This window comes from Rhinolophus sinicus, linkage group LG02, assembly GCF_036562045.2.
Source record: "Rhinolophus sinicus isolate RSC01 linkage group LG02, ASM3656204v1, whole genome shotgun sequence".
In the NCBI taxonomy this organism is placed as follows: Eukaryota; Metazoa; Chordata; class Mammalia; order Chiroptera; family Rhinolophidae; genus Rhinolophus; species Rhinolophus sinicus.
This window is the reverse complement of record NC_133752.1, coordinates 185,479,155-185,505,152: the sequence shown is the minus strand read 5'-3', so window position 1 is coordinate 185,505,152 and position 25,998 is coordinate 185,479,155. Positions and strand designations below refer to the sequence as shown.

At 45.9% G+C, this 25,998-nt stretch overlaps 1 protein-coding gene across 2 annotated transcripts in view; it reads right to left on the bottom strand.

The window, feature by feature from the left end:
* Positions 1–25,998, bottom strand: part of CHST11 (carbohydrate sulfotransferase 11) — a 254,568-nt gene that overhangs the window by 133,561 nt on the left and 95,009 nt on the right. For both annotated transcript variants that reach the window (XM_019728467.2, XM_019728468.2), the window contains exon 2: positions 943–1,028. In XM_019728467.2, coding sequence (XP_019584026.1) covers positions 943–1,028 — 86 coding nt within the window. The remainder of the gene's footprint in view (positions 1–942; positions 1,029–25,998) is intronic.

Below are 25,998 nucleotides of genomic sequence, written 5' to 3'. Positions count from 1 at the left end.
AGATGAGAGATAGAGAAGAGATGTGGGGTCAGAAAGTTCTCAGGCTCATCATCCCTTTGCAAGACTTCTGGGAAGTCAGCGCCTTTGAGGACCAAACATTATCTTCCTCCACCAAGCAACTTGGTCCACAAAAATACTAAACTAAGAATTTGATACAAAATAAAGCTCAGAGACTATGGCCAAAGAAGTAAAACATAATTTTTTTTTTTTTTCCTTTCTCAACAGCTATCACTGGTCAGCAGAGGGGCACTAATTGTTCACTCACCAGTTCTCGGCATCAAATGCTAATTAATGTTCCCACAAAAGGACCAGTCTTGAAGTCTCCACGTCAAGACCCACACATAACAGGGCAACCAGGCTCCTCCTTTTGCTCCTAGATTTCCACCAAGGACACTTTCCTTCCGTTGGAGCTTATTTCGCTCAGAGGAACTCTTCATAGTCAAGTCTGATTGACCATGACAGTCACTTGGCAAAAAGTAACCCCCACACAAGGGGTGTCTTGTCAAATGGCACAGTGAGGTGGAACTCCTGGGGCATCACTGGGCTTTAATAATCAGATATGGGTGCTGGGGGGCGAGTTCACCCACATGTGAGCCTTCTTCGGGGGTACCAAAGGGGAAACAGCACAGCCCACCAGCTCTGCAATTCCAGAGTCCCATCGTAGGCACCTGCGGCTGCGTGGGAGTCGGGGGCACAACACCTGAGCAGGTGTGAAAGCTCAGTCCCGCATGACACCAACACATTTCTCTAATTCTACCCACTTCTTGCTAGAATTTCAGAGCCATTATATACAGAAAGGGTAACCAAGAAAGCAACCATTAACAGTACAATGCCAGGCAGTGCAAGGATGTGTCAAATCCCCAAAGAACTGAATTCTGGAGGTTTTCATTCCCCCCCAAAAAACTGCTGCACGGAGACAACGAGGAAGTGTGGAGGGCTTACCTGCGTCGGGTTGTAGAGTTCCTGCAGGGGGCTTCGAGACCCCTTCCGGCAGCAGATGTCCACACCGAAGGGGTTTCTCCGCATGACTGAGGAAAGAAAGTGAAGGCTCATCAGAAATGAGCAACAAAGGTTTGTTTGACAAAGAAAAAGGCACAGAGGAGGAAAGAAGAAACAGGTGGGGAAGGGAGAGGAGAGAGCGCACCGGCTCCAGCGGAGCTAGCCGTACCTTTATCTAATGGCATTGACCATTCATTCTGTCTTCCCCAACATTAGGCATCTCCACACCCAGGACATAAGAGATGCTAAACATTCTTCACAGCAAATTTTTAAGAAAACAAGACAGGCATCTAAAACACTGAAACACAGTTACCTAGCAAGGCCACTGCGAAGGTGTTTCCAAGAGAGTGACTTCTACGAACAACAGCCTTCCCCCTAAACCATCAGTTACAGCATCTTCTTCCTGGTCCTGGAGCAGCTGGTCTCCTGAGAACCACGCAGGGTCTTCCCCAGGCGGGCTCTCCCACTGGACAAGTCAGGGGCCTGCCCCTCCCCACCAAAACGTCTTGTAAATTAGGTTATTTTAAATGAAAGTATCAGCTTGGGGCACAAAGGATAAAAGCTTATGGTTCTAGACAGACAGAGGCAGCACTTATAATTAATAACAGAGGGGGCGGGTCCCGGCCCGGTGGCTCAGGTGGTTGGAGCACCGTGCTCCTAACGCCAAGGTCGCCAGTTCGATTCCCACATGGGCCAGTGAGCTGTGCAAGGTTCATAATCCCAGCATGGGCCAGGGAATTGTGTCCTACACAATTAGAGTGAGAAACAAAGGCTTGAATGAAGGAAAGGGGAAAGAATGGGGGGAAAAAACAGCAGAGGGGGAACTCAGTGAACTTCTCAAAAACCCAACAGCATGAGGACACAGAGACCTATTTTTAAATGGAAAAGGATTCTTCCCTTTTTCATCCTTCTGGTTCTCAAAACACCCTCACTCCATGCAGTCCCTCACAGTTTCTAACAGTCACTCTCTTTATAATTGTTTGTTGGAAGAAGGAGAGAGAGGTGGGGGGAGGAGAGGTAGAGGGAAGGAAGGAGGAAGAGAAAGATGAAGGAGGGGCAGGGATGGAAAGAGGGAGAATGAAGTAACGAATGAACACAGGCTTTCTTCTCATATAGGAGGCGATTTTCTTGTGGAATGACATACGTGGTAGGGGCATGGATCGAACAAGAAAAGCAAATCCTTTCACAAGCCTAAAGAATTCACGCCGTGTGGTGGAAGCAGAATAGACAGCAGTACATTCCCTGGAACAGCAGCCTGGTTTGGGATCCTGGTTCTACCCCATACCAGCTGTGTGACCTTAGGCAAGATACCTAACGTTTCTGTGCCCCTGTTTCTTCATCTGTAAACTGGGGAAGAAAAGAGAACCTAACTCCCTGAATTGGTTGTGAGGATTAAATGAGTTACTACTATATGCAGAATGCTTAAATAGGGGGCCAGCAAAAAAGTGTTTGTTATAAACTTCTGAAGCTCATAATTTGCACATAATTTGTGATCAATCATAAAGTATACACATAATTTATGATAAATTATAAATTATGCACATAATTTATATAAAAATCACTTCCCCTCTCCCCTGAAGTCACCAGACCTCAAACCAGGCTGGCCAGAGGGGGATAAACCCGGGCCCCTCTGCTCAGCAGCCAACCTGAGGTCAGAAAGGTGAGGAAAGCCATCTCCCCAAGTAGCCGATTACTTCTGGAAGGTCTCTGGGTGAATCCACTCCATCTCCATGCAATTCTCCTTTGACTTGTCACTTTGAGCCACATGGAAACCTGAGAGTAAAGCATCAATTTCAGGGAGCTCAGAGCTGCGTTTTTTTCTCTCCTCTACTTCCTAGAGCAGGGTCAGCAAACTTTTTCCACGAAGAGCCAGACCGTGTTTCGGCTTTGCACCATCTACTCTCTGTCGTCACTTCTTAACTTGGCCACACAGACAATATAGAAATGAGTGGGTGTGGCTGTGTGCCAATACAATTTCATTTATGGACACTGAAATCAGAATTCCATGCAATTTTCACATGTCAGGAAATATTACTCTTCTTTCGATTTCTTTTTCTTTTTTTCCAACCATTTCACAAAAACAGGCGGTAGGCCGGATTTGACCCACAGGCTGCAGTTTGCTGGCCCCTGACCCTAATGAATGACCCCACGTATTCCTGGGGTCAGTACTCTGAGGGTCCCCAACACACCCTACGTGGTCTGCAGCCCTCTCTGGGCAGGAGGCGATCTGCGGGCAACTGTCCACACATAAAAGCCATTAGAATTTGCTTCGGCTGACCGGGAAAACACTGGTCCTTTGTTCCTCCACGGTTGCCTCGAGAAGAGGGGAAAAATCCACGTTGTGTTTTTCTTTAATTTATTACTTCATTTTTCATTTCCACCAAAAACGAAGTAAACTGTTAAATGCACGCAAGTTGCCCTCGGTGCACAATGACATAGCAACACTTTGGGGGAGAGAAAACAGCCATAAAACTTGTAAAATTATGCCCACGCCATGCAAGATTAAACTCTCCCCATGGCGGCAGACAGGCTCACCAAGACCTGTGGCTGCAGGACCGCCACGGAGAAAACCCCACTATGGAGTCCATTAAAAGTCAGCTTTTATGGGGGGCAGTATTATTTAATTGGTTTATTTTTCTAATACAAGGCCTTTAAAATGCTTTGACCGTGTGGGGCCTGCAACATGGGCCCTTTCCCAAGGCTGTCTGCCCTCGGTGGCTCCTCCAGCCCTGCCCGTGACTTCATTGGGTGCCATGTGAACCAGGTTTGGCACCCCAGGCCACAAAAGCCAAAGGGGCCTTGTGTGCTTTTTATGGGAAGAATAACAATCCCACTATTTACGGTGTGCTCACTGTGTGCCAGACACTTGGTGGAGTGTAATCCTTCACACGGTGAAGGAAGTACCTGCATTTTACAGATAATGTCTCTGGGCCCCCCCGAACTGTAAGAACCTGACCAAGGTCAAGGCCACATGGGTGGAAAGTTGCCAAGCTGAGACTCAAGTCTGACTGTGGGGCCCTTCATAGCCAATGACAGCAATGAGGACCTACTGCGTGCCTGGGAGACAAAGAAAGTGCTGGCGATTATGCATTTATGTGTGAGTATACTTACCCTGTGTGTGTCTTAGAAAAAGTGGCATCAGAGGAGGTTAAGCAACCAACACACACAGATGGTGGCAGCTAACATTTAGAGAGCGCTCAGGATGTATCAAGTAGTTCACGCATTTAATTGGCACAATAGTCCTATGGGGAAGGTACCACCACTGTCCCCACTTCACAGATGGAAATACTGAGACAAGGTTAGGGAGCATGCCTAGGTCTCATAACTAGAAAGAGATGAAGACAGGATTCCAACACAGGCAGCCCATGCTCTCGGCTGCCACACTGGACCAACGTCAAGTGCCCAGTCCACAAAACATTGCAACAGTTTCCTCCTGGCTTGAGACCTGGTTGGCTGGTGGCTTCTAGGATACGTGATTTAAAGTGTAATCCAGTGTTATAGGATTCATCAAAATGATGTGATATGATGGCCAAACTACCAGCTAACATTTATTATGCTCATTCATTTACTTCTTTGACATAATTTTTATTAAGCACCTACTATATGCCAGGCATTAGGTATATACAGACCTTTCCATCTTGTTCGTGTTGTTTCTCTGATGCCTGGCACACAGTAAGTACTCAAAGAGGTATGTGAATGATCTAGGATTGAAAGCTTCCTGTCTGCTCATGGACAGCTTGTTTCCTGCTATACGATATGGAGGAAAATGCCAGTAACATCAGGCTGCTGTTATTTTTTTCCTTTGAAAATGAAAGGCCGGATGATCAAAAGCCCTACGAAAGGAATCCCTGAGGACATTTAACGGTCGCCTTCCGCTGTCCACCTACAGTGATGCGTTTTCTTTAGCAACAACACTTGTTTTCTCCTTTCTAAATTCAAATCAATGTAATTCAAGACCATTTGGGAAGAATCTAATTAGTTCAACTGACAGTATGATTTCTGGGACCTAGGAACAATTCTATCTATTCCAAGATACATAAATGAAGCCAGAATTAAAACCAAGACACTCATATTTGTTTCACTGTGCCAAGCACACTGGAGTTCAGTGAATGCTCCACTCCCAGTTAACTGAGAGCAGGTGACAGAAAGTCAGCTAGTGACAAAGGAGTGGAGCCCATCGCATTCTCTCAGTGGCTCCTGGTGGCCCTGCCAGTGCCGCTGGGACGCAGGGAGCTGGTGGATTGCTAATTCCAGTCGAAAGACATAAAACTGAAAGGCTGCAGGACCCTGGGTACAAACTTGCCTTTGATGGCGTTGTATAAAACCAAAGACCTTTGCAATTCTGAGTGATTATAGCCCAACTCTTTCAATGTACAGAAGAAACTCAGGAGCTAAAGCACTTGTCCAGGGTCCCCAGGGCAATACAGCAATAGTTAATAATAATAATCATGAGAACTGCCCACTTATTAAGAATTTACCATGTGCCTGAGATGCCTGACACAATGCTAAGCCTTTTTTCTACATTGCTTCATCTAATTCTCATAAAAACCCTGTGTTAGGAATAACGAATAATAATAATATCATTTATTCCCATTTTACAGTTAAGGAAATGGAAGCCCAGAGAGGTTAAGTAACTTGCCCCAAATCACACAGCCAGCCAATGCAGAGCACGCAGCAAATGCAAACCTAGGCCTCTCTGTTTCAAGAACCAGTGAGTGGTCTTCATCACCTTATAGTGCTATCGCTGAAAGCAGTAAAAGATGCTTTTACACTTAGCACTCCCCCCACCAAAGTCAGTGCTTTCACTTCCCTCAACATTCGAAGTGAAGCACTTCTATCCCAAATCATCCTGGTTCAAATGCGTCTCATTGGCCAAACAGCTCTCACCCCGCTGACTTCGGACACTTCCCAAATCGCCTGATTTGCTAAAAGCCTGGGCATGATTCCCCAGGCTCTGAGTCTGACAGAGCAGCAGTGCAATCACAGAGATGCTTTCTCCAAATGCACAGATTCATGCTGGTGCCCCCATGCAGCACGTCCCCACTGCTGCACAGTCCAGCCCATCTGTCCAAAGGGTGTTGAGATGGGACAGTGTCTGAGTCAACCTCATCATGTTAGAAGAAGGGCAAGCCATAGCCAAGCCCCTCAGAGGGAGCCAGTCCTTAAGGACAGGCCATTCTGCTTTGGGACTGTGGGACCCACAGCCTGCCCTTCAAGGTACTGTGTCGCAGCTCTGCCCAATCCCCTTTGGAAGTCACCCTACTGAAACTAGAGTGACCAACCATGCTAGTTGGCCTGGGACTGAGGACATTTCCGGGACTGGGGACTTTTGGTGCTGAAACCAGGAAAGTCCCAGGCAAAATGGCACAAACTGGTCACCGGGTCGTGCCCTTTGGAATGAGAAGGTTCAGGAGCTGAAGTCAACCAGAAATGGACTCAAATCCTAGTTTCACTATGAACTAGTCTTGGGACATTGGGTCAGTGGCTTAATCGCTGAAACTCAGCTATAAAATGCAGTAATAGTGCCTCTATCCTAAGGTGGTTATGGGAATTATATGAACAGGTAAAATAGCCTGGGACACGGCACCCAAAACCCTCTTGTGGAAAGTCAGAGCCCTGGATCCTTCTCCTAGCTCTGCCACCAAAACAAGATCCTCGCCTTGAACAAGGTCTCCCTGGGCCTCAGATTTCTCCTTGGTCGTCTGGTGAAGAGGAAAAACCAGGTGGTCTCTAAGCCCCCTTCCAGCTCCAAATTCCTAATTCCTGAGCAGAGGGCAAGAGAACCCTCCTGCCCTGGAGAACCTCCTGCCCTGGTTCTCCCTAGAGAACCACAGGTTAAACAGCCCTGGAGAAGTGCTGAGGGTGGGCCAGTGGCGTGTAAGGGACAGGGGTGGGTGGCAGTCAAGCAGTAATGGGGGCAGGAGGGAAAGAAGCGTATAGGGCCAGAGGTTGTGAAAGAAGAAGCAAGTCTTGGCTGTGCAGCAAATGTCCCATCCATTCCTTCCCAGTGTACAATCTACTACCAAAAGGCCAGCATACTGGTCAGGATGGTGAGGTTTTTCATATGGGAAAACGCCATATAATAATAAAATAACAATTTAAAAAGCCTTACAAGAAGCAGAGCTGGTGGTCTCCAGCTCTGGGGAAGCCCGAGCCACGGGGCAGTCCTTGGAACAAGACCCTCTTGTCTCAGATCACCCGGGGCCCAGGCCTGAAATGCCATTGGTGGGGATCAGGGTTCCAAGGTCTCAGAGTCGGGGGCAGCCCACACTCTCCCCGATGCTCGCAGGCACCGTCCTTCGTGGGTGACTCAGATTCTTTTCAGTTCAGCATTGCCCTTTGGCCTACCACTCTCTTTTTAAAAAATGCAAAGGAAGAAGCGTCCTTTGAGTCACTCCCTATCACCAGAACTCAAATTAGTTGTCTTGGCTCCATCTCTGGAATAAATACTCAGCACTGGGGGAAAGAGGGAGAAGGGAGCAATGAAGGGAAGAGTGGGAAGGGATGCAAGAGAGCCACGAAGCTCCAAGGGTTCTTCACAGCAAAATTTGGCTCAGAATTGGCTCAGTCCTAAGCAGTTTTCATAAAGTTGAGAGGCCAATGGAGGTAAGTAAGTTCTCATAAGAAAAAAATTTTAACACTCAGGAGTCTGTGTCTCTGTGAGATTTAGTTTTATCTCAAGGAATCTGAGGCGCTTTGAACCCAGTATGCATGCAGCCTGTTTACACGCCTGGATAGGCTCAGGTTCTAGCTTTCCTTGCTTGCTCCTGCCCAGCAAAGAATAAAGAATCAAAACTCATGTTTGGAGTCTGAAGGGTTCTTATCCCCTATCTGACCACGCCTGCTCATTTTCAGAGGAGAAAAGTGAGCCCAGTGAGGATGGCCAAAGGGCTGGGAGAGCAGGGCCAGGCCAGCTTCTCTTAGGCTGGCTCATCGCTCCAACTCTACGTCCCTGGCAGCCAAGCCCCACACGCCAGTCTTGTTTGCCACTTTCTACCCATTCTCGGCCTAAGTGCTTAGTGCATAGTAGGTACATTTGTATCAAATGAACAAATGACCTGAGAGTTTAACCAATGAAACTTTTTCTGCTACAGGGTATCAGGCCAAACCACTGACTCAGAGCAAAAGAACAAAGAAGTTAGCACGTTCTGTCCTAACAGACTTCCTCGAAATTACTTCATTGGACTTTTTAGTCAAAAGAGTTAAAATAAACAAAAATATAAAGCAAAATAAATGCAGTGCATGCTTGTGGAACTGTGAGGTGCCTTGAAATGAGTTCTACCGTGTTTCCCCCAAAATAAGACCTAGCAGGACAACCAGCTCTAAGGTGTGTTTTGGAGCAAAAACTAATATAAGACCTGGTATGATGTGATATGATATGATATATGATATGATATGATATGATATGATATGATATGATATGATATGATATGATATGATATGATATGATGTAATATAATGTAATACTGGGTCTTATCTAACATATTATAATATAAGACCAGGTCTTACATTAATTTTTGCTCCAAAAAATGCATTAGAGCTGATTGTCCAGCTAGGTCTTATTTTTGGGGAAACACGGTATAAGTGCTCGATAAACATTAGCATTTATTAATGCCTCTCCTCTATTTCTCACAACCACCCTCGCGGTAGGTGATATCACACCCATTTTAAAGACAAAAAAACTGAGGCTCAGAGAGGTTGCAGAATTTACCCAATGACATAGCTAGTGAGGGGTAGAGGTGGGATACAAACACTGCATGCTTCCCCCACTCCTCTGAAAGGAGCCAGGTTACAGCTTATACACGTTCAGAACAGGAAGAGGCCGAGCAAAAAAGGGCCGTACTGAATGCTGACCCCGGGTTCTCCAACTAACCAGGGCCTTTGGGTGTTTTGTAGACATTCAGCACACTGCTGTTCACAGGCGGCCTTGCAGCAGCCCCAAAACACTGAGGGAGGAGCCAGGTTCAGCCTAAGCTGTCATTCATACTACTATCAAACTTCAATTTTCCAACTTCCTGTTCCTGCCTGCTCACAGTCCCTCCAAGAGGGACAACTCAGAGCCATTCAAAAACATTTCCAGGTCCGTTTCCTTATTGGAGCCTCTACAAGCAACCACTGAAGAATACTGAGGGATTGGGGGTTTTATTTCATTTGGGAATGATCTGGACTTTTATTATAGCTAATTCCCAGGTCAGTCGCTCTTCCTACTGAAAGCTCCTCATGCCCAGCCTGGGGAGGTGGTTGCAGAACTACAGTGAATTAAGCTTTTGGCAGATGAAGGTCAAGGGTATAAATCTGAGAATTCGATGAATGCCCTTGGTATATATAACTCGGGAAGAGAAAAGACCCAGCTTCATCTAAAATCCAGGAGATTTATTGTCATAGAAACCTGACATGAGAGACTCTGATACTCAGCTTTGAAGGATATGCAGTAGACATTGTATTTACCTGCTGGGAGAAGACTGGCCATTAAATATACTCACCCAAACCAATGGCCTCTGCAGTCAACCCACTCCCTCTTTTAGATAATTCTGGCCCATCTGCAAAAAAGTGCCCAGAGCATAGGACTGTGCCTACTTCCTAAAAGTACGAGGTCCCGGCTCATGTGCAAACCAGCTGTCAATCAGACAGTTTTAGTGCAGAATCAGATGCATCTAGGAAGAGTGGGGTCTTTAGAGATCGTCTGGTCCCAGCGACCTTCACACAAGCAAGGAAAATGAGATGCCTTGTTCTACACCATGTTATATAAGGATCTTGAGTATCTGTGGGTGTTGGTATCCACAGGCATCCTGGAACCAGCCCCCCGTGGATACCAAGGGGTGACTAAGGGGAAAGGACCCTCAGAATTGCTTCTGATTGAGCAAGAGAAATGGCAGGACACAAAACTGAAAAAAATTATCTTTCTGGGCAGTAGAGTTTGCAGTCCACCTACTGAGAAGGCATGGGCAGGTAAAGGGAGAGAAATGGAGGGAGAAAGAGGCGCCAAGCGTTAAGAGGTCAATGAACCCTAAGCCAGTGGAACTCAGGTCATTCCCAGCTCCATCTTATAGGTGGAGAAATGGACATCCAGGAGCAAAAGTGAGTCACTTAAAGTCACACAGCTAGTTGGAAGCAGGGTTGTGGTTAGAAAGAGGGTCTCCTGAGTCTGTCCTCGTCCCTTTCTCCAGTTTACACATAAATAAACATATAAATCCGAAACAAAGGTTTCGTGAAACAGTTCATATCCTGACTACGTGTGATGGACTGATATTGATATTTTCTATTCTCGTCTAGTTTTTTAATACTAGTCACAATTCATTAAATTGATTTTACAACATACCAATGGGTGGTGACACACGGTTTAAAAACCCCTGACTCAGATATCTTGAAAGACTCAGTCAAGGATAAAAGCGTTCGTTCAATTTGAAGTTGTTTATGAGCTGAATATATTAAACACTGATAAAGAGAACTCATGTCTTCCACCTCTGAAATGCTTCTCTCCAATGATCCCCATCATAAATGCCACCACTAGGCACCTAGCTGTGCAGACCCAACCCCCAGGAGTCACTCTGGCTTCCCTGTCCTTCATGTGCTATCCGCCACCCATCAGCACATCTCTGCTCTTTACCACCCTGGTCCAAGCCACCATCACCTCCCCCTGAGGCTAAGCCAAAAACCTCTTTACTGGTCTTCCTGGTGCGACCGGGGCCTCGCTACTCTATTCTCTATCCAATGCCAGATGCATCAAAAAATGTAAATCAGATCACAACAGCCTCCCTGCTCCAAAGCCCTCCTACCATCTTAGAACAAACTCAAAGTCCTTCCATGGTCTAGGAGGCCCCACAAGACCTAGCTCCTACCTGCCTTGTACCCCTCTTACAGCCATACTGGTCATCGTGCTGTTCTTCAAAAATGCCCAGCGTTAGCCTCAGGGCCTTTGCACTTGCAGTTCTATCAACCTGGAATACTCTTCCCAGTTACCAACATGACTGTTTCCTTCTTCCTTCTGATCTCTGATCACATGATCGGCTCCCTGGGGAGGCCTTCCCTGACCACAGTATCTAACATCGTCTGTCCTCTTTCGCACTCTATCCCTCCACTGCTTCAAGACTCTATTATCTCCTGATTTTTTATGTTAAATGCTTTATCAACCACTGTCCTTCACGACCACAAGACTATTAAACTCCACGAGAGGAAGGACGTGGACTGTCTTATCTACCATGATGTCCTCAGTACCTCAAAAAGTGCCTAAATTCAAGGCCTGAATGAATGAACAAATGAATGCATGAATGAGAGCTCTTGTCCCAAAAGCTAGGAAACGAGGTCATTTTTGAAACATACTTGTCCTACTCCAATGTCTTTTAAACTTTCCTGATAAGAGTCACCTGAAGTACTTGTAAAAAAAACATATACTGCTAGCCCCTCTGAATCAGACTCTCCCAGAGAGCAGCCGGGGAAGCTGAAAGCTGAGCAAATGCCTTAGGGGATTCATAGCTCAGAAAGGTCTGGAGACGCTGGACCAGCCAGATAGGAGAAACAGGGGGGTACACGGAGGTGCACACGGAGGGCAACCTGAAGGAGAAGGAGAAACGTGTTCCCACTGGGGCCAGCGAGCTCAGGGGATGGCGAGTGAGGTGTCACAGGGCATGTCCTTACAAGCGTTACACAGAGCCTAGCTGCAGAGAGTGTGACAAACAGGCCAAGGCATCTCCATTTCTTTATTTCTACCTTAACACATTCCAGAAGGGACCTGAGGCCGGACTGGGAAAGCATTCATTTGATTCTAGAGCAAGATCTTCAAGGCAGAGAATAACACACATGGGGTTTTGCTTTTTGCTTTTTAACGTGTGGTAAAATATACATAACATGAAATTTACCATTTTAACCATTTTTAGGTGCACAGTTCAATGGCATTAAGTATATTCACATTGCTGCGCAACCATCATCACCATCTATCTCCAGAATTTTTTTTTATCATCCAAACTAAAACGCTATACCCATTAAACAATAACTCCCCATGTCCCCTCCCCCAGCCCCTGGCACCCACCATTCTAGTTCCTGTCTCTATGAATCTGACTACTCTAGTACCTCATGTAAGTGGAATCATACATACATGATTTATCCTCTTGTGTCCGGCCTATTTCACTTAGCTTATTTCACGTAGAAACTTCAAGTTTCGTCCATAGTATAGCATGTGTCAGAATTTCATTCTTTTTAAGACTGAATAACGTTCATTGTATTCATTTACCACATTGTGCTTATCCAGTCATCCAGGGATGGCTATTTAGGGTCGTTTCCACCTTTTGGCTATTGTGAATAACGCTGCTGTGAACACAGATCTATAAAGACCTGTTTGAATCCCTGCCGGAGGTTTGCTTTCTAAGCCGTCCCGCTGGGAGGCATGGAGCCTGAGGCTTAGGCGGGGTCCAGAGGCGGCTGGGTGAGCATGTGGCTGTGGCCACTGAGCAAGGGCTGTGAGGATGCTCACTGGTCACGTGGCTGGATGAGCATCACCTCTCGGCCAGAGACCAGGCCGAGTGTTCAGTCACCTCTCACTTTAACTGGGTTTTAGCGCAGGGAGCCCAGCAGACAGGCAAGGAATCCCAATGGAATGAAACCACGGGGGGGCTGGGGGGGTTTCGGGGGGGGGGATGTTTGGTGGGGAAACATTTGAATTAGGTAGTAAGGAACTTGAGTCTGGGTTATGGGCTGCAAGAGCCCCCACTCAGAGGCAGAGCTTAGCTACCCAGCTAGGGGTTGAATCATAAAGAAACTTCGAGCTACTGAGGCAGTCACTCAAAAATTTGCTGAAGAAGGTGACCCCTAAATTGTTTGAGATGGCAAAATTGTTTCCTTAAAGGCCTAGCCACCCCCCCCAAAAAAAAAAGACCTAGCCCGGCATGATTTCAAATTAAGCACAGAAAATGTCCAAAACAGGATAATATATAGACACAGAAAGTATACTAAAGGTTGCCTAAGGCCTGGGGTTGGCATGGCGAGCGAAGGTAAATAGACACAAAGGTTCTTTTTAGAGTGGTGGAAATGTTCTAAAATTAGATTGTGGTGATGGTTGTATAACTCCGTAAACATATTAAAATTCATTCAATTCTACACGGAAAATAGGTGAATTTTATATGTAAATTATATCTCAATAGGCTATTTATAAAATAAGTACAGAAATATTTATGAAAACCCACAAGATTAATATATTTTGACCTATCAGAATAGAACTCCCTTGCAGTACCAACATGAAAGATTTAATTAAACAATTTATTTGCCTTGAGATTTTAAGTTGAGATAGTCTAAGTTTACATGTAACATTGGAACATGTAAGAAACTTAAGATTCATTATATGTCTAAGTTTGAGGTATGAGATTTATAATATTGATGTATTTCTTTGTCCGACAATTGAAGTACTCAAAAAGGACATTAAATCCCGGGGGTGCCAAAAAAATGTATACACATGACTCGTATTCATCTTTTGTTATTGGTCTATATAGAGAATTACAATTTTAATACAGGTTTTTCCTTTCTTAAGATGTGTATACATAGTTTGTTAAAGGGTCACATATGAATCAAAGGCTACCCTAAATGTAACAGTAAATGTTCACTAGATTTATGAATAGAAAAGTAAGATTCTTAACTTAAAGGCTTAGAACTAGCTTCCTAGATCTGTAGCTTTAATTTTTTTCATAAGCCTTTTTTGTACACAAATGTCACCTTCAATGATGTAAAAAAAACACTCACATTAACAGAAAATTAACAGGAATTGACACCTTCGGGCTGGTCTGAAGGTGAAGAACCTGAGCATCTGGGGGGGAAGAAGAACTAGCCCCCAACCCCCAACCTTAGCACAAATTCTGTTCCTGAAAACCCTGACAGTGGTGGACCAATTTTATTGTTGAGAAACATAAGACCCGGTGGAAAAACACAGTTCAAGGAACTGAAATTGGCAGTTAACCCAGGAAAGCCCTTATAAATCACGTTTTACATTCACTTAAATAAAACAAGAGAGACAGCCCCGGCAGCCCAGATCATATTAATTACATTCTACACACCTTATATAAGTAATTACGGGCATCAGACAGTTACTTTCCATTTACCCTTCCTTCGCGCTGGAGAATTTGTACTCTCTCTTCCCTGCAGTTTCCCTGGAATGCTTATAAATTTATTTTGCAGTGATGCAGATAACATGCCAAAATACTTTCTTCTCTGTGGCTGGTGCTCCAAGTCTGAGTTTACGACTTGGAGACATTTAGGTCTGCCTAGGGGGTTCCCCCACAGCTTCAGAGACAGAGTAACGTGGCTGCTTGAGAAGGGAAATATTCTGGGTAACCTTTACTTAAGCTACTCAAGCATGGCTGGGCATTCACCCCAGACCCACGCTCTTCCCTCCAGTGCAGAAAGCTATTCAGCTCCGTGCAGGATCACGTCACACTCATAATACAGTCGGACTGTACCAAACACCCCCACCTCTTGCACAGAGCTCCACTCCTGCCCCACCACACGGCCACTTCCAAGGCCCATGGGGATTGTCACCCATCTTTTGTCTCTCTCAAGGCCAGCTGGGCAAACCTGATCCTGCCCACGCTTCTGCTTTCCCTTCTCTCCACCCGGCCCTACACGGCAGAAAGGCACGGTCCTGGTGAAGACCATGGTGGACGGGCTTGAATAATGCCCCCCTCCCCAAATACCTGTCCACTCAGAACCTCAGAATGGGACCTTATTTGAAAATAGGGTCCTTGCAGATGCAATTAGTTAAATTGAGATGAGGTCATACTGGACTAGGGTGGCCCTAAATCCAATAACTGGTGTCCTTAGAAGAAGAGGAGAGGACACAGAGACACATACACAGAAGGTCCTTAAAGATGGAGGCAGAGGCTGGAGGGAGGTAGCCACAAGCCCAGCAGTGCCGAGGACTGCTGGCAGCCACCAGAAGCTAAGACGAAGCAAAGAAGGAGTCTTCCTGTGCCTTCAGTAGGAGCACAGCCCTGCCCACACCTTGATTTCAGACTTGTAGCCTCCAGAACGATGAGAGAATACCTTTCGGTTGTTTTAAGTCACCCAGTTTGTGATGCTTTGCTATGGCAGCCCTAGGAAACTAATACACATGGGTTCATATCCTGTGTGACCTTGACAATATACTCAATCTCCTGGCCTCAATGACCTCATCTGTAAAAGGGGATAACAATATGCCTATTTCGTAAGGATACTATGAGGACTACGTAAGTTAATGCATGTCAAGTGTTTGGAGCAGCCCATGGCCTGAGATAAGTACTCAATAAGCTAAATCAGCTTCCTGCTGTCCAGTACCTTGTTTTTCTCATTATTCCCCAAAAGAGTACCTCAAAATCCTCTTCTATTCCCACCCAAAGTCTCACTGTGATGGGCATGATATATACGCCTTACTTCACGAATCAGAGAGGAACTACTACATGGTTAGCAGACAGAAGGATTGGTGATGTGTGATGGAGATCTAACCATTCTGGTTTTATTCAAAATGTGTGTGAGGCGGCTACAGCATGCTGACGGGTGGTTGCTGAACACACAGTCCCTTTGCTCCAGAAGCAAGCGACAGTGTGGAAGAGATGACCTTCCACGAAGAAAGACATGCCCACAGTCAGAAAGAGCTGGAACCTTCCACGGCAGCCAACCACCCATTTACCCAAACCCATATTTTCATTTCCATATGTTTAGAGGAGTTAAAAGATGGGAATTATCTCTGTTTAGTGGTTCATTTGTATTATTTTCTTCTGGCATTTTTCTGGCTAACATGAGGCTAACAGAGAACACTGATTTTTAAAAATATCCCCACATGCACCGCGTCCCTAGAGCTGTGAAGATGCTCACCGCTTTCAACTCCAGCAATTTCCCTCTTGGGAAATTACACCAAGAGAATAATTGAACAGAAGCTAAAAGATTTATGTGCAAAGATGCTTACTATAATATTTCCCTTCCAATGGCCAAAAAATTGTAAACCCTCTACGATGTCCAAGATTAGAGGGATAATTTCATAAATCATAGTTCACTTAGGTACGTTGTTTATGAATCACAGTACATTAACTACTCAACAAATGATACTGTGATTAAAAAGTCATAATGTAAAGACATGGAGAAGGGGCTGAAGTTAAAGCAGCAGAATTCAAAATAGTCTGAGGATCAGGCTGTGTAAATATATATACCCACATAAACATGAAAACAATTGTTAGGGTGGCTTTTATGCCTTCTTCCCCGTGGTATATTATTTTCCCTCTTAACAATGATGACTTTGCTATAATGTTAGATCCAAATCAACTCTAAGTGTTAAAGATGCTGCTGAAAGCCAGGGAAACTCTAAACAAAGAGCTGGACTTTTCCCAAAAGTTATCCACAGTCACTAATGTCTGTCCCCGGACAGATCTTTGAAAAGTGTGGGCACAGTACGTGTGCATATGCCAGAACTCTGAGTTGCTTAAGTATAATTTAAGTTGCTGCCATCAAGGGTGAGGGAGATAAAGCAGGTGCTGGAAAAGATCCAGAAGTGGACGGGGTGGGGGAGCCCTGCGCTGAGGTCAGAGAAGGCACATGCGAGTCTGGGGGAAGTTTTGCTGCGCCTCAAATGTAATTCTTCTGGAAATGCGGTCGGAGGGAAAAGGCCATTGCAGCTGGAGCCTATTACACATGCCCACGCTCCTCGTCTCCCTCCTCCTGCCTTCCCTTCTGGTAAATTCAAGACGCAACTCAGAAAGTCGCTCCATGGTCCCTCTGAAGACAGGCAGTGGGATACGAAGGAACCCAAAGGAGGGGAAAGAAAAGACCAAAGCAACTGTAGTGATTTTTCCCCCGGGAAATGTTCAGCATTTTCAGACTTCTCCCACTTCCCTCCCCCCAAAAAAGCTTTGTGACAACATAGAGACAGAGTCCCATCTTTCTCCAAAAAGTAAGAAAGTCGTGCACAAGGGCCCTTATTGCCACGATAAGCAGGAAAGCACGGCCTCTCGGGGTACGTCACACATGTCCAGGCTGGGTGTAGATATAAAAATGCCTTCAAAGTCAACCAGGCCAGGTCTGTTTGTGCAGGCACATTAACAAGCTGTAAAACAATAAGAAGGGGTTTGCAAAAGGTTATAGCTGTAAGGGGATGCGAGAGCCGCTCACCTGTTTACATCTAACAACAATGACCAGGTAGGTTAGAAAGGGCTCTGGTTCTGGGCTTGCTGCTACCCACCCTCTGGGTGACCCGGAGAGGAGGAATGAAGAATAATCAAAACATATTTTGAGCTCCCACTATATGCCATGTTGAATGCCAGGCGCTTTAGGAAACATTACTTAATCTTCCCTTCCTCGAAACCATCCTGAACATTATCATTCCCATTTCACAGATGAGGGCACAAGTTCAGAGAAGCACTTGCCAAAGTCACACAGCCAGTAACGGACAGGTTCTCTAGACTGATGGAGCAGGTAAACGGTTATTATCTCTGAGCGTTATCAACAGAGATCTATCTGATGTAGAGAGGAGGGGAAGTGAGCCGACATGAAGAAGCATTTCACCATTCTGGGTCCATCCCTTAGTAAGAGTAATAATGTGGAAACACGGAAGTGGGTTTAAGTTACTTAGTAAAAGCAGTGGCACAGTCAGCATATCTGCCTGACACCGCTGGGTCAAAATGTCGACATCAACATGATCAAACACACACCTGCGAGAACCACACAGAGTTCACTTCCAGGGAGTACAGCAAAGGGCTAAGGGCGAGTTCTGAGGATGCTGGAATTCCTGCTTCAATTCCTGCTCCTTCACGAAACATCTTCTGCAAGCTTCCCAACTCCCCTGTGCCCCTGTTTTCTCACTGATAAGACGGGACTACGGACACAACTTGCCTCATAAGGTTTTTAAGAGGATTACGTGAGATGAAAGCACCAAGTACACCGCCAGTCACGATTCCTAGGTGGCACATGTTTTTTAACTTCTCTGAAATCGGGATGCATCCTACAATCATAGCCTTCTTGGATTTGATGATGATGGTGATGAAGGAAAACATCCCTAAGCCCCTTCACAGTCCCACGGGCCAACCCCCCCATTCCCATGCCTCATCTTAAAGCCCAAACCCCTGGAAGGAATGTGTTCCCTTTCCTTCTCTTTCTTTCTCTTTCTCTCCTTCCCTCCCCTTCTCTCTCTACATGTGCTGCAAGTTTAATGCTTTGTTTTCCAAGCCAAGACAAATATCCTCAAGTCCAAATGGCAACATGCCTCAGCATTGAAATGCCCTGTGTCCTCTGACCTTGACCCCAAATAGAGGGCTTGCTCAGGGGCAGGCAAGGCAGCTCCAGGATAACGGGCCCCCTGAGATAGCCCCGTGCCCAAGCCAGTCATCACGACGCCAAGGTCCCTGCCCTGTGTCCTGAATGGCAGTGGACGCCACTACACCCCGTGAGTGTCAGGGCAGACCGAGGTAGTGGGTCGTCAGCAGTACCAAGAAAGACCCTCTATCGTAAGACCCAACCCTCCTCCAAAAAACAACCCCAGCTCTTGCTGGGGCCAGAAATCCCAGACAGGGCTCCTTTAAATCCATGGTTTTTAGTAACTGTCCAGTATTTGGTCACTAAATCAAATAATAACCAGCTTTCTCAAAATCTGGAAAACCACAACACCAAAAACAAACAAATAAGGGCAAAAGTTTCTCAATTATCAAGCTTTTCTTCCATAAAACTTTGTTAAACAGTTGACATAGCTTTGCTTGAATCATAGACAGGTAGGTAGATAGATAGACACACAGAGAGAGATGATAGATAGATGATAGACAGACAGACAGACAGACAGACAGATGATAGAGACATAGATAGTACTAATATCTCAAAAATATTAACATGGCACGATGACTTCCAAGTGACCTGCCACGTGACCAAGTTTGAGGTTATTCCTCCAGCAGAAGCTAAAGAAGGGCAACGTTCCTTAGAGCAGGACCCTATGTCTGTAAGAATCAAGATGCAGGAAACATCTGTTTATAGGAGGTTCTACAAAAAGGCTGAAGGAGAAGTAGGCTCCTGGATGTCCAAGGTCAAGGGAGGGTGACTTTGCAGAGAGGGAAGTCAGGACAGAACAGGGAAGGCCACAGAAACAGCAGAGAGGGCACTTTTGTCTTTCGCGTCCTTCTGATCTCAATAAATGTCAACGCTCAGGGTTTTGCTTGCTTTTCACAATGCGCTTGTTTGGAACCTAAACGTCTGCATGGTTCATTCAAGCAAGTCACTATAAGAAATATGAAAATCTCACTTCCTTCCAACTGAAATAGGAAGCCCCAGAGGAGAGAGGACCCATTTCTTGACAAATATCATCTGGACGCAGCTACATCAGAGAAGAATACAAATACAGGGAGAGAGGAACTGAGCTCCTTATAAGTCCAGGAAGCTTTTAATGGGACACAATTCTGTCTCTGGTGTGAAGGCTCAGTTACCGATGTGTCTACCATTCTTTGATTGAATCTGACATACTGAGAATTCATTCATCCTTGTCTTAATTTATCCAGAATTTACGTGTCTATGGTACAGAAGGGTTTAAAACTCCCACTGAAAATAAGAAATTGAGTCTTGTGGTATTTGGAAACAGAGAGCATAACCTCTATCATAATTGACCTAATTAATCCCCTTTTTAAAACATGTCCTGAACTTTATTATACCAGCCTGTGCATATAGTAAAAACTTGGGGCTTTACTATGGCTGAACAGTACTGAAAACTTTAGTCAAATCCAGAAACCAATCTTTAGTTTCAATTTTCTTTTATATTCTGGCTTAAGGCTGGAATCTTTCTTGTTAACAGAAACCGCAAAAGATACTTTATCCCCCAAAACCTTATAATGTATGGGGGGGAAGTCATAAATGATTTCTGGCTTCAATCCCCTACTAAAAAAACTGAAGGCCGTGAAAGCGAAAAGCAAATGGTTTTATTCAAAGTTCAGGTCTTTTTCTTCAAAAGTCTATAGAAATAAAGGGGACCGGTTACTGAGGGTTTTCTTAGGGCTAATCTTATGTGACCGTGGTCTGTGGTCTTCAATTACAAATAACGGTTCCAGTTCTGTGTGTGTCTCGATTATCCATGCTGATGGAGAGAATGGTGTGAGAATGGCACATGATCCAAAACATTGCTTCTGGTTAGCCAGGCACTACTGAAAGGATCCTTAAACAACTTTTATCTCCAATTATGTTTGGCCTAAAGAGTTATTCAAATTACCTGTGCATCTCATGAGCACCGTTGGCTGGGGATAGTCAGGCAGCAGAATCAGGGCTGGAGCCTGGGGGCATAGCCCAGGAAACACATCCCCACATACTGGCAATCAGAAGTTACCCACGTTGGAATACAGTTATTCTCTTGAAACTTCCTTTGAGATCAAACAGTAAATAGCCCATTCCAGACACGGAAATGATAATAATGAATATATGTTTAACTATCTGCCTGTTCCAGTGGGCCTTCCACACTCATCCGCACTGACCTCTCATTTTAAAAATTAGAAATGCGAGGTCAGAGAAGCTAAGTGAGGCACCCACGGTCCCAACATGAATCACTGCATCTCCGTTCCATTGAGGAGGAAATGGAGGCTCGGGGACCTAAGTGACTTGTCCAGGGGCACAGAGCCAAGTGGTTGAGCAGAGACTCAAACCCACGGAAGTCAGACCTAAGTTCAGTCTTACTCCGTCTACATAAGAGTTACCTCCCATATGAAAGTTTAAAATAAGAGAGAGAGAGGCTGGGCACTGAAAAACTATCCCCTGAGCATCCGCGCTGTACGGGAACACGGTGGTGAAGAACAGATGCAGCCCCCACTGACGTTCAAGGGTCCGCAATTCTTCTTCTAGCAGCTTTCTCTCGTTCTTTTTTTATTCATTTGTTTGCTTTTTTTTAGATTCCACATATAAGTGAAACCATATAGTATTTGTCTTTTTCTGACTTATTTCACTGAGCATATTCCCCCCCTAGGCCATTCATGTTGTTGCAAATGGCAAAATTTCTTTCTTTTTTATTGCTGAGCAACATTCCATTGGGTGGGTGGGGGGTGTGCGTGTTTGTGTGTGTGCCACATCTTCTGGATCATTTCCTCTATCAATGGATACCTAGGTTGCTTCCAGATCTTGGCTATTGTAACTAATGCTGCCGCGAACACAAGGGTGCAGATATCTTTTTGATTCGTGTTTTTGTTTTCTTCGGATAAATACCCAAAGTGGAATTGCTGGGTCATATGGAAGCTCTATTTTTAATTTTTTGAGGACTCTCCATCCTGTTTTTCATATGGAAACTATTTTTAATTTTTTGAGGAACCTCCATGCTGTTTTTCCACAGCGTCTCTCAATCTTTAGGCGTAACTAGGAAACAAAAGCATGAAATTAAGCCCCTTAATAGGGACCTGTGCACCTACTCAATGCCTCTTCCTTATGTCAGAGACACTGTTAAATTCATTTCTATATCCCCTATTTTGAATGGAGCCAGTACAAAATAAGTCCTCAATAAACATTTAGGATTTAGTCAATTAATTAATGCAACTTTGCAGCTGAGACAATTGCATGTCCCAAGAGCCCGGAAGGTTCCTCGTTTTTGCTCAGGAGAGTGGGGTCTGGCTCTCACGTGGTCGTCTCTCTCTAAGACATATACAGCCAATTTCCATGGCCTCCCCAAGAATCTATCACAGAGAGCTCTGTTGAGTTCTTTCTGAAGCTTACATGCAAGTCACTTCCCAGACTAAATAATATCAGCTGGGACTTCAGAATTCTGAGAAAGGATAAGCCATGCCAGAAAGCTGATGACTCAGTTTCCCCTTTTCAACCAGCTGTGCTGCCATCCTGGAGAGAGAACCAGCGTACCCAGGGGTCTCATAACAGAGGCGGGGGCGGGGGGGTCCAAAATGCAATCAAGAAAATAAAGGTCTTAGGAGAGAAACTCAAAGAGAAAGTTCTGCTCAGAAGCAAAGACTGATTCTACCCAAATACAGGAAAAGAAAAACAGAGAAGTCACAAACCCCATAAATGAATTTGGAAAGACCTTAGGTTCATTATAGGGCAAGCCATCTACTCGACAGAAGCCAGAGTTCAAGGACCGGAAGGTCTGAGGCAGTGGAAAGTCAGTGAGCTGGAGACCAGGCAGCCAGTGTTGGGCTGGGTCCCTAATGAGACCTGTGACCTTGGGTGGGGACCCACCCCCCTTTCTGGGTCTCAATACCCTCATAGTTAAATAAGGGGGGTTACCCTGTACAAGATTCCTTCCAGCTGCAAAATGCAATACTTCTGTAACTCTGAGTTCGCTCACTGATTCGTGCCCGCCCTTCCACTGCTGTGAGGCTCCCCAAAATTCCATTGGCAACGTGCTCCACCACTGAACAGGCCAGCTTTTGTAGGCCTCCTCAGAATACAGTAACCACAGAAATAAACCCAAATGCACCAAAAAATGTAAATGGGTCATGATTGCTCTTACACTTATGAAGTCAGCAGTGTGAAATGTATAACAAGATTGTCCACAGATCTTTTGTTGACACACAGTAAAAAAGAAAAAGAAAAACTGCCTCTTACATATAAAAAGGCCTATTTGTGTGGTTCTCCACCAGATTGGTCTTGAGTAGGCAGCATGTGAAACCCTAGTCCCAGCCCTGACTGTGGGTTGCCTCTTACCAATACACGCAGTGGAGAGACACTTGGATTTTTTTATAGAGATAGCCTCTATTCCGCTGGGGGACCTGGGGGAGGCAGGGGAAGTGGCCCTTGACATTGACCAGACAATGAACTCATCATCCCGTCTGGCCCAGGAATAGAAATTGAACGTTGAACACATCTCACCAGCCTCTCTCAGAAGTTGCTCAGAAGAAAAGTCAGAAGCGGGGATGCTTACTTAATACACAATAATTGACCCTATCACCCCAATAATTCCCATGGCTCCACTGTCATCTGAAAGCAGTTATTATGCTCCTCATAGGTGCATAGCCTCTCCTTCCTAGAACGTTCCAAAAGGAGCACCGTAGATTGGGCTGCACGCACAACAATGAGAATATACTTAATGCCACTTAACTGTACACCTACAAATGGTTAAAATGGTAAATTTCATGTTATATCTATTTTACCACAGTTTTTTTAAAAAGATGCAAAAAAGAAAAAGAAAAAGAAAAAGTTAGGCTGCAGCCCCCAGACACACCTAATCACAGTGATGTAACGTAGAAACACTCAGCCAGCGAGCTATTTCCAGCACGTCCCCAAATGCCTGGGGCTGATGGTATAACAGCCCTTCCCCGGCCAAAGTAACCACGGTGTGGAAGCATCACGCCTGGAACCTTAGAGTGAATCACAGATATTTCCACCCGTCTGGGGTCTCAGTGCTGAGGCCCAGACCAGGGGTTCTCCAACGTGAACACCTCTCAGAACTGCCTGGCGTGAGGTCAATACGATTCCAGGGCCCCACGATCGAGATCCTGATTCAACAGGCCTATCTCGAAGCCCAAGAAACAGCCCTTTGCAAAGTGTCCCGGGTGGTTTGGGGGGATCTGGGGTGCATGAGAGGGCTGGGGAACAATAGTCTGAAGTCCCACCAGAGCGGGTACATAAACCAGATGCAGCCCTTGCATGGGCTTTAGCAATGTCCAAAGGGGTGTGGCCACAGGGACCGCTGCCAGCTCCTGCTCTCAGTGAAGGCTGCCCAGGGCCGTATTTCCACTTCAAGGAGGCCCTTGACTTTGAGTGCTTGACAAGTCAGGGCAAGGCACACAGTATACAGTTCTACCACCTTTCCCTCTGTTACTGGACCATCAGCCAGAACCAGAACACCCAGATTCCAGGCCCAACTCTCTTCCATACCCTTTTGATCACCGCACCTCAGTCTTCTCCCTCTGTAAAATGGGCCTGACGATTCTGCCCTGGGAGCCTCCAGGACTCGTGTCAGGGATTCTAGCCCGTGTTCTCCCAATCGTGTGACCTTGGGCTCTTTACATTTCACCTCTCTAGACTTCAGCTTCCACATCTTTAAAGTGGGAATAAAAATAGTACTCAGCTCACAGAGTTGTCTAAATGAGCTAATGCAACAAAAGCTCTCAAACCAACGAGACTCATGCAATGAGCACAAAAGAAGTGCGACTATTATGGTATTTATTAACATGTTGCACGTGGATGTGCTTGGGAGGGCACAAGTCTACGAGATGACAGTTTTCACACCTTTATTATTTTAAAAAAGACCACAACTTACTGCCTGCATGCCACCTACCCTAGATCACAAATCACCTTCGGCTTAGAGGTGACAAGAATGAGTTTCAGAGAAGCCAACACTTTTATTTCAAACGTAAGTTCCTCTGCTGTCCAGGCCAGAAGCCAAGGGATACTTCAACAAATAATGATGGAGTACTGCCGAAATGGGGAAGGAGGCGGGAGGGGGTTGGGGGCCCTTCCGATAAAAGAGGGGCCCCAACCCTGCTATCTCCAGAGCAGCTTCCCTCAGGGGGAGCTACAGGGCACTCCACCTCACCCACTGACTGTCACCTTCTGGCCACACACACCCACGCCCAGATCTCAGGGCACATCCGGGTATTTCTGTTCCTTCCAACGGTCAAGCTGTTCCTGCTTCTGGAACGTCCCCTGCCTTCACTTGCCTCGGCCAAGACCCTCTTCACCCAGCCTATCACTGAGCCTGCAGCTGAAGTGTCTCTGCCTGAGGGAGGCCTTCACGGGCACCCCTTTGATCCCATTATCCTGTGTTTTCCTCAGAGCACTCACCCCTACCTGGCAGGAACCAGCACGGCCCCCCCAGGGCCTGAACATCAAGCTGTAGGGGCGCCTCTGTCCTGCACACACCAGGTGCTCAGAAAACACGTGTTGACCTTATTTAGGGTGAACACAGAACCCAGGCACCCTCGGATCACCCCACTTTGGGCCTGTGGTCCTGGAGTCATTTTCAATGGAGTCACTTTCACTCTAACAGGGGGCAGGCTTTGATGGTAAATCTGCCACTGCTATAATGAGACGTGCTACAGCCCAGGGTTTAGGAGCCTGGAAGTTCTAGAATCAAACTTTGGTGTAAGTCCCATGCTGTCACTTCCTACCACAGGAACCCCAGTAAATCATGACCTTCTGATAAAACCATCCTCATAGCATTTTTTTTTATTGGGGAAGGGGTACAGGACTTTATTGGGGAACAGTGTGTACTTCCGGGACTTTTTTCCAAGTCAAGTTGTTGTCCTTTCAATCTTAGTTGTGGAGGGTGCAGCTCAGCTCCAGGTCCAGTTGCCGTTCCTAGTTGCCGTTCCTAGTTGCAGGGGGCGCAGCCCACCAGCCCTTGTGGAAGTCAAACCGGCAACCTTGTGGTTGAGAGGATGTGCTCCAACCAACTGAGCCATCTGGGAGCTCAGCGGCAGCTCAGCTCAAGGTGCCGTGTTCAATTTTAGTTGCAGGGGGCGCTGCCCACCATCCCTTGCAGGACTCGAGGAATTGAACTGGCAACCTTGTGGTTAAGAGCCCACTGGCCCATGTGGGAATCGAACCCGCAGCCTTCGGAGTTAGGAGCCTGGAGCTCTAACCGCCTGAGCCACCGGGCCGGCCCCCCTCATAGCATTTTATGGAGACTGAAAGATAGCACGTACGTAAGCACTTGACACACAGCACATAGTAGGCACTCAATAAATAGCAGTAGTAGTAGTAATAGTAGTAATAATAATAATATTGTTTGTCCTCTGAAGACAGACAGCTGGGCCCACCAACGACCAGCTATGTGATGTGGGCCCATTTACCTATCCTCCTTACCATTTTCTCATCTCTAAAAGAAAAAGAAAATTCCTAAGCTCACAGGGATGTTGTGAGGCTTAAATGAGACCATTCGGGAAAACCAGTGTCTCTCACATCCTGAACACTCAACAAACACTAGCAATTAGCACCATCCATATCGTTGCCTTTCCTCCTCAATTCATGAGCTCCTTGAGGGCAAGAACCCTGTGTACTCCTCTCTCCCCGACACTAAATGCCTGCCACTTTTCTGGAAGGAAGGAAAGCAGTGGAGTTCTTTTTGAGGTCATCCTATGCCTGTCACCACCC